General features: G+C 48.5%; 1 protein-coding gene across 2 annotated transcripts in view; it reads right to left on the bottom strand.

The window, feature by feature from the left end:
* LOC137433820 (uncharacterized) overlaps positions 1-13,801 on the bottom strand; it is a 75,108-nt gene extending 61,307 nt beyond the window's left edge. Inside the window, exons 1-2 of one of the 2 annotated variants that reach the window (XM_068126199.2) lie at positions 13,732-13,801; positions 13,387-13,535 (exon numbers count right to left, since the gene is read on the bottom strand). In XM_068126199.2, the coding sequence (XP_067982300.1) occupies positions 13,387-13,535; positions 13,732-13,768 (186 nt within the window). In that variant the 5' untranslated portion in view covers positions 13,769-13,801. The remainder of the gene's footprint in view (positions 1-13,386; positions 13,536-13,731) is intronic. The other variant, XM_068126200.2, reaches the window with a different exon arrangement.
* Between the last annotated feature and the right edge of the window lie 1,486 nt (positions 13,802-15,287).

Below are 15,287 nucleotides of genomic sequence, written 5' to 3'. Positions count from 1 at the left end.
GGAGGGCGGCGTCAGCATCACAGCTGCGGTTTAAACATATTGTTACAGACACGACTTTGATGTTAAAGTGGGCCGAGCGGAATGGCCGTCGTGTCCGCACAAATTACCCGACTATACTCGACGTTGACGAAGTCGCGCGATGCTGGCTCAATAAGAAAAAGAAGACACCCGGCTGGACTACAATAACACAATACGACACCAGGGGTTCAGTTCTCAAGACCTCCGGAGGAGGTTATATTAAGGCGGAAGGTTAGATTACAACTACAAGAGGGACAGCATAGAAAGACAAGCACTTAGACACACTCTTATATTAACCCCAACAGACGACAGATAAACGGGACAAAAGGCTGACTCACACGGGGGTTGATGAAAAGGACAGCGGGTATCGATGGCTCAAGGTGCACTCTTGGCTCAAGGCAGAATCGACTCGGTCCGGTCCAGAGATGCAGGGAGGTCACAGCGCTCGGAAGGCGACGTTCTTTCTCCAAGCTGAGGCGCATCTGACTCAGCGCTCGCAGGTGGCTTTCCTTCTCCAAGCTGGGTGCGCATCTGACTCAGCGCTCGCAGGTGGCTTTCCTTCTCCAAGCTGGGTGCGCATCTGACTCAGCGCTCGCAGGTGGCTTTCCTTCTCCAAGCTGGGTGCGCATCTGACGTCACATCCGGCGCGGGGCCGCGTATATCCGGCGGGGAGTGACACGCCCTCGGCTCGTTAGCTCCGCCTCGTGGAATCGGCACGTTGCTTCTCATTGGGTGCGTGCGGGGGGTTTACCAGGCTCCGCCCTTGACGAGGAGCTGACAAGGAGCCCCTTCGTGGTAACCCCGTGGAGCGCATGGTCTGGAGCTAATCGAGCCGGTGGGAGGACGCATCCTCCCCCGCTCCGCCGCCATCTCCTCTGTTGTTGTTGTAATTGTTGGGGAAGAAGATGGAAGGAGGTATGGGAAAGGTCCTAAACTCACTACTGATGCCATATAATCACATTCTGGTGCAACGAAGAGTCATAATTAATGGAAACGAGGCCTTAACTGACATAGATTAAGAATAACTAGGAAGATGTCCGAAAGTTGTCTACGTGTGGTGCGGTGGACCTGGGCACGACATTTAATGGGGGAAGAAGGGGAAGGTCGGCTCTACTGATTGTTATTTACATGCAATGGGACTAGGGAATGGGGGATTGGGGAAAGTTGGGGAGTATTGGAGAAAATAGGGGAATATTTACAAGCGGATATGGAGGCCAAATTCCATATTCGCAACATTGCACCCTTCTCTACCCTCGGGGCATCCCGACCCGATAAATTTTTACCTACTTTAGTGTGGCACGCAATGTAGTTCCCTCTACTATTAACTCTACCCTGAGTGCGACAGTTTTACAGATATTCACAAATGAGTAAATATGTCCCCCTGCGACGTTGCACCCTTCTCCTCACAGAAACACACCCACAGGATAACCGAATCCGGAAAGAATTCTCAAACTAAACATACAGCCGGTAGGGAGCATTATTTACAAGACTACGCTGCTATTTACACTACGATCCAGGACCTGTTTTTGGAGGAACACATGCAGATGTTATGCATAGAGAGAGAGCGCGCTTGCCAACATCGATACACCAACCCACGAGTGCTCTGTGGCCGACGGCCTTTAATAACGTGCAGAGCACCCTTCCCGAGCATCAACAGCACCACCCCACCACCAATCGGTGCAGTCACCATTGTTCATTGGAATAAAAATAAATTCGACAACCCCTAACCCTGCAGGTGTCTCTTGCTCTTCTTGTGGTGCACTTGGTGTTAATTAACAGTGGTTCACCTTTATGGCATAGGTGCCACGTTGACCCATAGGTCCATCCCCGGGTGGTGCTTGGCCGCAAACGAACTGCGGTCCATTGTGGGTGGCCACAAACATTGCGGTCCATATGGTGTATCGATCCCGGCAGCAAACAGCGAAAGTGCAGGCCCACAACTGCGCAGCCAGCACCTCTCTCTCCTCTCTCTCTACCCCAAAGCCAGATCCTCGGAGGTGGGAGACAAAAGAAGCAGACAAGTGAGTAAGGTGGTAAGGGCGCAAAAGTGCACGCAATGTAAGGTGATGCACACTGGGGGCACATGGGAACCAGGTGAGACAGGTACGTTCCTATCGTACGCCCCCCCCCCCCCCACCAGGTAACCTACATGGCCCCTCCCTTACCCCTTACTGTATCCACAAAACACAACACTACCCATAAACATCTACTTTACAAATCAACAAACATCCCTACTGTCTTCCCCGTTCCTCCCATATACCAAATTCGTCTTCTCTCCCTCCTAACCAATCAAATTTGCCATTTTCAACTCTCATCAAAATTTGCCATCTCCAACTCAACATCATAATTTGCCATTACCAATTCATCATCAGTCCCTCCTAGGGAGGGAGAGATGGAATCACCCCAATGTCTCATCCACGTCGTGATGCGTCTCACAAATCCACACAGCAATCTCATTTCCTGCAACAAAACAAAGAAAACACAGGTGTGGAGTCATCATCATCACCACAGGTAAGTGGCTGCGTATGGTGCGACAGGTTCATCAATCCTAACTATTTCCTAAATGACTTTAACAACTTTACACTACCCGGGGTCTTTCTCCGGCCAAACCATTGGCCCTCTTACACTATGGGTTCTAAAAACCAATTCCCATTGGCCAAACTGTGGTGCTCTTCAATTTGGGGTCTCACTCCCCCGATTCATCTCCCGGTGCCCTCGTACAATTTCTGGGCTGCGACGTGTACCTCTCCCAGTGGGTCTACCCACCTGCACACCTCCACCACTGCAGTTGCCTCCGAGCTTACCTGCTCCTTACCCTAACCTAACTACCAGGGGAAGGCCCTCTGGCACTCTCCCCACTCGGTGCCCTCTCTGGCACTGGGCTGCCCGGGTCCATCCTCCGGATCCTCGGGCCCCATCCACAACTCTACCGGCTCCCAGAGCCCACCTGCGGCCTCACCTGGCCGACATCCTCACAGTGGTGGAGTGCCCAACCAACTACACACACTAACAGGCTACACGCCCCGCCATTTCCACAACACTAATGCACCCATTCACAACACCATTCTGCAACCGCACCACAAATGCCAATATCCAACCACAACTTACCTATACCCTCTACCTAACACTTACACTACCCGCCCCGGGTATTCGTGAAAGGGGTCCACTCTTCCCCCATCCACACCTTCGCACCATGCACACCACTCCGTACCACTCACTCCAACTCTCTCCACACACCTGTACCTGCACACCTGTGCTCTCACACCTGGTGCCACCTGCACCCTTCTCTCCCCAAGCGCATTCGCGCTGATCCACACACTCACTACTCATACACTGCTCCACACACCTGTCCAGTTGCACACCTGTGCAATCACACCTGTTCAATTCTCACAAACACGGCATCATCTCAGCTAACTACTCCCTTCTGAAACTTGCGCTTCCCAGTCGTCCCTTTAAACTATTGCGCTCCCTCGTCATTATCATCCATACTAATCTACCTGCGTCCCCACTACAGGTATCAGTCACTAACTAATCTTAACGTTACCTAATGTCATCTTCTAGATCCCTACACACAATATCCTAACCCACCCGGGCTAGTTTTCACTGCCATACACCCCATAAACTATTGCTCCTTTGCCCCCCCCTGTGAGGGATGGTCGATTTGCCATCCCACCACATCGGGGGTCTCTCACTACTAATTTTGCACATCAAATTTCAACAAATTAAAAATTTGCCAATCACTGCCCATCATCTGCCAATCACTACTGCCAATCCCTTGCCAATCATCAAATTTTGTTTTTCTCTAATTTTGGGTCCAAAACACTAACCTCATCACCCAGTCGACTCACTAATACCTCTCGGTGCGCCAATCCCTGTCCAAAGCCCGGCTTCGTAAAGCCAAGCAATGGATGCTGGTTGTTTTGTGCCAGCGGCTGGATGCGTCCGGCACTCGGTGCAGGGACGGGGGCTTACCCGTGCCGAGATCCCACGCACCACCTCGGCGTGGAGCCATCCAATGCCCCGATCTAGACCTGCCGGCACGTCTCACCAAAAAGTGGTCGCCATGACGACCCTTTCTATCGGGCTGCCAGCTCCGCCTAGTGGAGCACGGACGCGGCCGTTCAAAGCGAGGCCCAGCACGCACCGAGGGCCCGATTCGGCTATAAGTCGTTCTACACTCTACCCCGTCTAACGTCGATGCTTCACCTGGACGCTTACACCCCGCAGCCCGTTCCTTGCTCACACATCCAGCCGTTTCCATGCCCCTCGTACCTTTCCTTACACACCCAGGTACCCTCATTCCACTCACAGCCTTGGTCACACACCTGACCACCGAACACTGTGGCACACATTCGTTAGTACCACACCTCACCAACACACCGCTTCGCGCCCCCTCCTCGGTCACCTCCTCTGTGACAATCACAGGTGTGCTCTCATTCGCACACCCAACCACGTGCCTCACCACCAACTCCAGCGTGCATTCCCACTCACGCTCTACCATTCCAGGTGTGCATCCTTCCATCCCAGGTGTACATCCTCGCTCACCTGTCACAACTAACTCACGCTCCTTGTCACTCCCACTACTCGCACCTCCATTATTGACAGCGCACTCACCCTTACTCTTGACAGCGCACTCTTTCCTCATGCACCTGTCCGTCACACACCTTTCTCGCGCACACTCTCCCGTTACACCCTCTGTAACACTCACCACACCGCGCTTCCATGTGCTCCCTCGCACACGCGCTACGACCGACTCACTCTCGCCAACACCCTCACTCCTTGGCACGCACTTTTTCCTCACACACCCCAGAGTCGGATTTTCTCGCACACCTCCTTTTTCGCACACCAGACCTGTCGCACACTTCACCAACGGCCTCTCACGAACACCCGGGTCCATCTCGACCCCCAAGCTCCTTAAATCCCCTGGCGCATCATACGCACGACCATATTGGTCACCACTTACACCGGGTCCTCTTCCTCTTCGCTTCTCCTCCATCACCTGCGAATCCCTCATCCGGTTAATGAGCACATCATCACGATCCGAACACAGACTCTGGACCAATTCTTTTACCTCCTCTTTTATCTCTTTCTTATCCTCTCTCCGTCGCTTTTTAATTTCGCTCACCCCTTCTTCCACTTCTTCTAATTTTTGCTTCATCTCCTTCATCTCTTCGTGCGCCCCTTTAAGTTCTTCCTCTAACTCCACTTTATTTTTTTCTATGTGCTCCCGCACCTCCCGCTCTTTAACCTCCATTACCTCTACCACCTTGTCCATTTTCCTCGTTGTCAGTCCCTCACGTACCATCTGACATTCCCTCTTTGTCGCTATCAAGTCGTTTTTTATGTCGTTTTGTGTCGCTTTCAACCCTCCTAATACCGCAGTGTTCCTTTGAACCTGCTCCGTTAGTCCTTTTTGTCCCTCCGTCAGCTGTTCCACCTCCTGCGTCAGGTCCTCTATGCCCCCTTGTAACTTTACAGTCCCCTTTCTCACCTCCTTTTCCATGTGCTCCTCACAGTGCCTCACCTCCTCGCGCACTCCTCCGACCTCCTCACTCACTCCTCTTCTGATCTCTTCTCCCATCACTTGCATCTCCTGCCCAGATGCCACCCTCATCTGCTCCATTTCCTCCCTGTGAGCATCCAGTTTGGTTTCTACCCCCATTCTGACCCCCTCTATCTGCTGCTCCATTTGTTTAACTTCCCTTTCCGCTTGGTCCCTCATGTCCCTCAATTTGCCTTCCATACTGTTTTCTAACCCCTCTAACCCATTTTTCACTCCCTCTATCTGATTCTCCTGGGCAGCCATTCTATTTTCTACCCCCATTAACCCATTTTTCACTTCTTTTATCCCGTTGTCTAACCCCTCAAAATTATTGTCTAACTTCCCAATTTTCTTGTCTAACTCCTCAAAATTATTGTCTAACTTCCCAATTTTCTTGTCTAACTCCTCAAAATTATTGTCTAACTTCTCACCGGTACCCCTCGCTTCGTCCCTCATTACCCCCATTTGGTTTCCCATTACCCCCATTTGGCCCTCCAATCGCTCACCCTGAGCATCCATCCGGTTCCCCAATTGGTTACTCTGCAGTTTGAGGGACGCCTGCATTTGCGCCATAAATTGCTCCATGAGGACCTGCATCTGGGCCATCCCTCCCACTTGTGCAGCGGGTGCGGCCGCCGTAGCTATGTGCGAGGCGCCATTTCGCGCGTCTGCTACCCCCGCTGTTTCGCTCTCCTCACGTGTCTCAATTTGGTCCTGGACCGACCCTGCTTCACTCTCCCCTACCGGACCCCAGCCGTCTTGATCCGCCATAGCGCGACTTGCAAAATTCGAGTTTCGTAAAACAAAACAAATTTCGGCCGCTCCAAATTTTGACCAAATTTTTTTTTTCCTCTATTCGTTTTTTTTTCAAAATTTGGTCGGGCCTCGAATCCCACTCCTGACACCAATTGTTACAGACACGACTTTGATGTTAAAGTGGGCCGAGCGGAATGGCCGTCGTGTCCGCACAAATTACCCGACTATACTCGACGTTGACGAAGTCGCGCGATGCTGGCTCAATAAGAAAAAGAAGACACCCGGCTGGACTACAATAACACAATACGACACCAGGGGTTCAGTTCTCAAGACCTCCGGAGGAGGTTATATTAAGGCGGAAGGTTAGATTACAACTACAAGAGGGACAGCATAGAAAGACAAGCACTTAGACACACTCTTATATTAACCCCAACAGACGACAGATAAACGGGACAAAAGGCTGACTCACACGGGGGTTGATGAAAAGGACAGCGGGTATCGATGGCTCAAGGTGCACTCTTGGCTCAAGGCAGAATCGACTCGGTCCGGTCCAGAGATGCAGGGAGGTCACAGCGCTCGGAAGGCGACGTTCTTTCTCCAAGCTGAGGCGCATCTGACTCAGCGCTCGCAGGTGGCTTTCCTTCTCCAAGCTGGGTGCGCATCTGACTCAGCGCTCGCAGGTGGCTTTCCTTCTCCAAGCTGGGTGCGCATCTGACTCAGCGCTCGCAGGTGGCTTTCCTTCTCCAAGCTGGGTGCGCATCTGACTCAGCGCTCGCAGGTGGCTTTCCTTCTCCAAGCTGGGTGCGCATCTGACGTCACATCCGGCGCGGGGCCGCGTATATCCGGCGGGGAGTGACACGCCCTCGGCTCGTTAGCTCCGCCTCGTGGAATCGGCACGTTGCTTCTCATTGGGTGCGTGCGGGGGGTTTACCAGGCTCCGCCCTTGACGAGGAGCTGACAAGGAGCCCCTTCGTGGTAACCCCGTGGAGCGCATGGTCTGGAGCTAATCGAGCCGGTGGGAGGACGCATCCTCCCCCGCTCCGCCGCCATCTCCTCTGTTGTTGTTGTAATTGTTGGGGAAGAAGATGGAAGGAGGTATGGGAAAGGTCCTAAACTCACTACTGATGCCATATAATCACATTCTGGTGCAACGAAGAGTCATAATTAATGGAAACGAGGCCTTAACTGACATAGATTAAGAATAACTAGGAAGATGTCCGAAAGTTGTCTACGTGTGGTGCGGTGGACCTGGGCACGACATTTAATGGGGGAAGAAGGGGAAGGTCGGCTCTACTGATTGTTATTTACATGCAATGGGACTAGGGAATGGGGGATTGGGGAAAGTTGGGGAGTATTGGAGAAAATAGGGGAATATTTACAAGCGGATATGGAGGCCAAATTCCATATTCGCAACAATATTTAAATAATATTTAAACAAAACCATGAAAAATAATCTGGGAAAAGTCTCTTAGTACAGATGTGGATTTGAGAAAGAAGGAGCAGAGGTGGAAGAAAAACGAGATATAGGGGGCGGGGCACAAGTCGAGAGGAGGAGTAGAGCGAACAAGCACGTGTCCGGGAGGAGAGAAAGAATTAAGGAAGAATTTTTTCTTTGTTTGTTTATTTGTTTGTTTTTAAAACGTTGGACAAAGGGTAAGATGTTCGTGAGAGGTAGGGGGGAGAAAAGACTATAAAAACTATAAAAAGACTATAAAAAAGACTATTAAAAATCACAAAAAGTACAAACTATAAAAACTACTCAGAAGTATCTAACGGCATATAAGGCTGTGGTAAAAGGGAATGAGGTATCACAGGGCTGTGGTAAAAGAGGGAATGAAATATCACAGGGCTATGGTAAAAGAGTGAATGAGGTATCACAGGGCTGTGGTAAAAGAGTGAATGAGGTATCACAGGGCTGTGGTAAAAGAGTGAATGAAGTATGACAGGGCTATGGTAAAAGAGTGAATGAAGTATCACAGGGCTATGGTAAAAGAGTGAATGAAGTATCACAGGGCTGTGGTAAAAGAGTGAATGAAGTATCACAGGGCTATGGTAAAAGAGTGAATGAAGTATCACAGGGCTGTGGTAAAAGAGTGAATGAAGTATCACAGGGCTATGGTAAAAGAGTGAATGAAGTATCACAGGGCTATGGTAAAAGAGTAAATGAAGTATCACAGGGCTATGGTAAAAGAGTGAATGAAGTATCACAGGGCTGTGGTAAAAGAGTAAATGAAGTATCACAGGGCTATGGTAAAAGAGTGAATGAAGTATCACAGGGCTATGGTAAAAGAGTGAATGAGGTATCACAGGGCTGTGGTAAAAGAGTGAATGAGGTATCACAGGGCTATGGTAAAAGAGTGAATGAAGTATCACAGGGCTGTTGTAAAAGAGTGAATGAAGTATCACAGGGCTGTTGTAAAAGAGTGAATGAGGTATCACAGGGCTGTGGTAAAAGAGTGAATGAGGTATCACAGGGCTATGGTAAAAGAGTGAATGAGGTATCACAGGGCTATGGTAAAAGAGTGAATGAAGTATCACAGGGCTGTTGTAAAAGAGTGAATGAAGTATCACAGGGCTGTGGTAAAAGAGTGAATGAAGTATCACAGGGCTGTGGTAAAAGAGTGAATGAAGTATCACAGGGCTATGGTAAAAGAGTGAATGAAGTATCACAGGGCTGTGGTAAAAGAGTGAATGAAGTATCACAGGGCTATGGTAAAAGAGTGAATGAAGTATCACAGGGCTGTGGTAAAAGAGTGAATGAAGTATCACAAGGGAACAATGTTGAGGCGGTGTATGAACCCTTTTTCATTCTCGCCAGACTCGACGACAGAGTCAATGTTTTGGTTGTACAGCAGAGGTGGTTAAAGGTTTTGGGGTTTACATTACGAGGTCGTATAAATGTTTGGTGGTTTACAGTGTTGGGTGTTTAAAGGTTGTGGGGTTTACAGTGTTGGGTGTTTAAAGGTTGTGGGGTTTACAGTGTCGGGTGTTTAAAGGTTGTGGGATTTGCAGTGTTAGGCAATTAAAGGTTGTGGGGTTTACAGCGTACGAGATGATTTAGTGTTTGGGGTTTGCAGTGTTGGGTAGTTAAAGGTTGTGGGGTTTACAGTATGAGGTAGTATAAATGTTTGGGGTTTACAGTGTTGGGTGTTTAAAGGTTGTGGGGTTTTCAGTGTTGGGTGTTTGAAGGTTGTGGGGTTTGCAGTGTTAGGCAGTTAAAGGTTGTGGGGTTTACAGCGTACGAGATGATTTAGTGTTTGGGATTTGCAGTGTTAGGCAGTTAAAGGTTGTGGGGTTTACAGTATGAGGTAGTATAAATGTTTGGGGTTTACAGTGTTGGGTGTTTAAAGGTTGTGGGGTTTACAGTGTACGAGATGATTTAGTGTTTGGGGTTTACAGTGTTGGGTGTTTAAAGGTTGTGGGGTTTACAGTATACGAGATGATTTAGTGTTTGGGGTTTGCAGTGTTCGGTAGTTAAAGGTTGTGGGGTTTACAGTATGAGGTAGTATAAATGTTTGGGGTTTACAGTGTTGGGTGTTTGAAGGTTGTGGGGTTTACAGTGTACGAGATGATTTAGTGTTTGGGGTTTACAGTGTTGGGTGTTTAAAGGTTGTGGGGTTTTCAGTGTTGGGTGTTTGAAGGTTGTGGGGTTTACAGTGTACGAGATGATTTAGTGTTTGGGGTTTGCAGTGTTAGGTAGTTAAAGGTTTTGGGGATTGCAGTGTTAGGTAGTTAAAGGTTTTGGGGATTGCAGTGTTAGGTAGTTAAAGGTTGTGGGGTTTACAGTATGAGGTCGTATAAAATGCTTGGGGTTTGCAGTGTTAGGTAGTTAAAGGTTGTGGGGTTTACAGTGTTGGGTGTTTAAAGCTTGTGGGGTTTAGTGTTGGGTGTTTAAAGGTTGTGGGGTTTGCAGTGTTAGGCAGTTAAAGGTTGTGGGGTTTACAGTGTACGAGATGATTTAGTGTTTGGGATTTGCAGTGTTAGGTAGTTAAAGGTTGTGGGGTTTACAGTGTACGAGATGATTTAGTGTTTGGGGTTTGCAGTGTTAGGTAGTTAAAGGTTGTGGGGTTTACAGTGTACGAGATGATTTAGTGTTTGGGATTTGCAGTGTTAGGTAGTTAAAGGTTGTGGGGTTTATAGTGTACAAGATGATTTAGTGTTTGGGGTTTGCAGTGTTAGGTAGTTAAAGATTGTGGGGTTTACAGTATACGAGATGATTTAGTGTTTGGGGTTTGCAGTGTCCGGTGCTTATAGGTTTTGGGGTTTACAGTATACGAGATGATTAAGTGTTTTGGGTTTGCAGTGTTCGGTGTTTATAGGTTTTGGGGTTTACAGTATGAGATGGTTAAGTGTTTTGGGTTTACAGTGTTAGGTAGTTAAGTGTTTTGGGTTTACAGTGTTGGGTAGTTAAAGGTTTTGGGGTTTACAGTATGAGGTAGTATAAATGTTTGGGGTTTACAGTGTTAGGTAGTTAAGTGTTTGGGGTTTACAGTGTTGGGAAGGTAAAGGTTTTGGGGTTTACAGTACAAGGTAGTATAAATGTTTGGGGTTTGCAGTGTTAGGTGTTTAAAGGTTTGGGGGTTTACAGTATGAGGTGGTTAAGTATTTTGGGTTTGCAGTGTTAGGTAGTTAAAGGTTTTGGGGTTCACAGTATGAGATGGTTAAGTGTTTTGGGTTTACAGTGTCAGGTGTTTATAGGTTTTGGGGTTTACAGTATGAGATGGTTAAGTGTTTTGGGTTTACAGTGTGAGGTAGATAAAGGTTTTTTTGGTTATACAGCAGAGGTGCTTAAAGGTTTTGGGGTTTACAGTGTTAGGTGTTTATACGTTTTGGGGTTTACAGTGTCAGGTGTTTATACGTTTTGGGTTTTACAGTACGAGATGGTTGAGTGTTTTGGGGTTTAGAGTGTTAGGTAGTTAAAGGTTTTGGGGTTTACAGTACGAGGTAGTATAAATGTTTGGGGGTTTACAGCGTTAGGTGTTTAAAGGTTTTAGGGTTTACAGTACGAGGTAGTATAAATGTTTGGGGTTTACAGTGTTAGGTAGTTAAAGGTTTTAGGGTTTACAGTACGAGGTAGTAAAAATGTTTGGGGTTTACAGTGTTAGGTGTTTAAAGGTTTTGGGGTTTTCAGTGTGAGGTAGTTAAGTGTTTTGGGTTTACAGTGTTCGGTAGTTAAAGGTTTTGGGGTTTACAGTACGAGGTCGTATAAATGTTTGGGGTTTTCAGTGTTAGGTGTTTAAAGGTTTTGGGGTTTACAGTACGAGGTAGTATAAATGTTTGGGGTTTACAGTGTTAGGTGTTTAAAGGTTTTGGGGTTTACAGTGTTAGGTAGTTAAGTGTTTTGGGTTTACAGTGTTAGGTAGTTGAAGGTTTTGGGGTTTACAGTACGAGGTAGTATAAATGTTTGGGGTTTACAGTGCTAGGTGTTTAAAGGTTTTGGGGTTTACAGTACGAGGTAGTATCAATGTTTGGGGTTTACAGTGTTTGGTGTTTAAAGGTTTTGGGGTTTACAGTGTTAGGTAGTTAAGTGTTTTGGGTTTGCAGTGTTAGGTAGTTAAGTGTTTTGGGTTTACAGTGTTAGGTAGTTAAAGGTTTTGGGGTTTACAGTACGAGGTAGTATAAAGGTTTTGGGGTTTACAGTACGAGGTAGTATAAATGTTTGGGGTTTACAGTGTTAGGTGTTTAAAGGTTTTGGGGTTTACAGTACGAGGTAGTATAAATGTTTGGGGTTTACAGTGTTAGGTAGTTAAGTGTTTTGGGTTTACAGTGTTAGGTAGTTAAAGGTTTTGGGGTTTACAGTACGAGGTAGTATAAATGTTTGGGGTTTACAGTGTTAGGTGTTTGAAGGTTTTGGGGTTTACAGTACGAGGTAGTATAAATGTTTGGGGTTTACAGTGTTCGGTGTTTAAAGGTTTTGGGGTTTACAGTACGAGATGGTTAAGTGTTTTGGGGTTTACAGTGTTCGGTAGTTAAAGGTTTTGGGGTTTACAGTACGAGGTCGTATAAATGTTTGGGGTTTACAGTGTTATGTGTTTAAAGGTTTTGGGGTTTACAGTACAAGATGGTTAAGTGTTTTGGGGTTTACAGTGTTGGGTAGTTCAGTGTTTTGAGTTTACAGTGTTGGGTAGTTAAGTGTTTTGGGGTTTACAGTGTTGCGTAGTTAAGTGTTTTGGTTGGTTTTGTCGTGTGACGTGGTTTAAGAGTTGTGGGCTTGCAGCCAAAGGTAGTTAAATGTTTTGGTTATGTAGCATAAGGTTGTTAAATGTGCTGGGTTTACATTGTAAGGTGGTTATGATTGTAAGGCAATTGCTCAAGTGCAAACAGTCTTCGTGTCTCACGATCAGAGCAGCCGGCATGGTTACCCCGGTACACGCCCCGGTTACCCCGGTACACGCCCCGGTACACGCCCCGGTTACCCCGTACACGCCTCGGTTACCCCGGTACACACCCCGGTACAAGCCCGGTTACCCCGGTACACGCCTGTACCCGGAGACGAGTTTGAACAGAACTGTTGTTGTTTCGAAATCAGTTTCACTGAAGGCGAGGCCTATAAGGGAATGAGCATCGCACAAGAAACTGCAAGTCCATCATCAATAAAGGTCATTGATCATTATGGATCACAAAGCGGATCGCAGTCGTTTCCACAGTTCATGGTACAATAATCAAACTGTACGGAAACAAAGACACGACGTTGAGGAGAGACAGAATGAACTTGGTATTTATTTATCCTCTTTCCTTTTGTCCTTTAGCCTCGTCCTTCTGCTTTCCATTTACTCCCGTCTTCTCTTTACCTCTCTCCTTTCCTACCCTCCCCCCCTCTCTCTCTCTCTCTCTCGCCCCCCTTACCTGCACCTCCTTTCCACCTCACCCCATTTATACCTCAATCACCACTCGATCCCTTTTTCCTGAGACTGAATCGTGTATCCCCTCCTCCCCCCTCTCCCTCCCCGGCCACTCTGCCAATCTCAGAGCCATTGTACGCGTGTCCATCCTCAATCATATCCTTCATGCGTGCCCCACGGTGTGTCCCTTTCCCGTGTATGTCCGTATCCGGAGCGTGTTTCTTTCACCTCGTACGTGCCGTCCTGACGAATCACGGATTGTCCCCCAGCCGGCCCGGCCATGAGCCCTGCTCCTCGCCAGCAAACTTTCATGGCTTCATCTCCGCGGCCTGTTCCTCTCTGCTTACGTCCTTGCGATCCTTTCGTGCCGATGAGTTCTGTGAGACAACCAGCAGAGGGCGGACATTTCGTTGTCCCGACCGGGCCTTCACCGACTGTATCTCGCTTGGTTGCGCGTGGTCCTCCTATTAATCGTTTACGTTATAACTCTGTAAAATAGCAGCCGGATTCGCAGTTGGTGTATAAAACCCGAATTAAATTCTTAATAACAATGAAACGGCGTGTGTATCGGACCTGTGCTTGGTCTTGAGGCCGCGTGAGATTTATTCATTCGCGGATCCTACTTTGTGCTTTCGCCTGCAGTAAATGGGACCGGGAGGGGAGGGGGAAACAAAAGTTAAGGAAACTAAAATCAAAACAAAAAATTAAACCACGAACAAAAAGGGAAACTAAATTCCAAAGTGTGAAAAAAATAGGAAAAAACAAAAAATGAATAAATAATATTAAACATGCTGGTGTGTCGGATTTTGATTGTCTTTGAAGCCAAATTAAATTGATGAAATCTGACATCCTACGCCGCCCTTTCATTCTCATGAAATTGGGACATTGGGTGCGTGTAGGTGGGGGAAGTAAACAAGTTCAAAAAAAAATTAATTACAAATAAAAAACAAGATAAGAACTCTGACAATTCCAAAAAAATGAACAATTAAAAAAAACGTCTGACACCAGAACTACACTCGGTAGGGCACATACACTACATGACCAAAAGTATGCGGACACCCCTTCTAATTAGTATGTTGTGGGAGCTATGCTCGCACGATAAAACCGGACAAAATGAACGACGCCAGGAATGAAGTTTTACTGAGATATTTATTTTCAGCTCACTCGAAAGACTCAAAAGCACTGAATCAGCCCATCGAACGGGCGGCAATTTATAAGTAAAGCTCAACACACAAAAGCCACGCCTCTCAGGCGGGGCGTGGTATGCAAATAGGTAAGCCAAGTGTTCGCCCGGGAAAGGCAAGTCTGGACACGCCCGGGCGACTCCGGACAAGTGACCGCTCGCCGGTTGCGTCATCGGCCGGTGCAAGGTAATTGTGTCATGCTTCCGGTAACCGCTACATGCGCCCCCCCAAAATTAACATGCACCGGGAGAGTCAGTTTGAGGGGGGTCTTGATGACCCGGCCGAAACGACCTGGCGATTCGTGTGGGGGTGGTAGGTGGTGTGGCGGTGGATGGTCGGGTGGGGGGCTTGGTTGACGGGGGACGGCCCCGTCATGGAGGAAGGGCCAACCGTGGAGGTTGGTCGAGGTCCAAATGGGCCGGCTTGAGGCGGTCCACGGAGATGCGGTCCGGCATGCCGCCGATGTCGATGATGAATGACTTGTCGTCCCTCTTCAGGACCCGGAAAGGTCCATCGTACGGCGGCCAGAGCGGTCCCCGGTGTGCGTCGTGCCGGATAAAAACGTACTCCGCAGTGCGAAGTGCTGGGGGGACGTGGGGTTGGGGGCAGCCGTGGTGGGACGTGGGCACGGGGGCAAATCTCCTGGCGGCCTCCTGGGGGACCGAGTGTTGGCGAGCCGCGGACCAGGGGCCGGTGGCGTCAGGGATGCATTCGCCCGGCACGCGCAGTGGCTGGCCGTAGACCAGCTCGGCGGTGGAAGCCTGGAGGTCCTCTTTAGGGGCCGTTCGGAGGCCCAATAGGACCCACGGGAGCCTGTCGGCCCAACCGTCGTCCTGGAGGCTGGCCCTGAGAGCGGCCTTCATCGAGCGGTGGAACCGCTCGCACAAGCCGTTGGCTTGGGGGTGGTAGGCCATGGTGCGGTGTATCTTGACCCCCAAGGCCTGG

The sequence above is a fragment of the Myxine glutinosa genome, chromosome 10 (assembly GCF_964187855.1).
Source record: "Myxine glutinosa chromosome 10, kmMyxGlut1.1, whole genome shotgun sequence".
In the NCBI taxonomy this organism is placed as follows: Eukaryota; Metazoa; Chordata; class Myxini; order Myxiniformes; family Myxinidae; genus Myxine; species Myxine glutinosa.
Note: the sequence above shows the minus strand (reverse complement) of the source record. Positions and strands in the feature narration are given on the sequence as shown.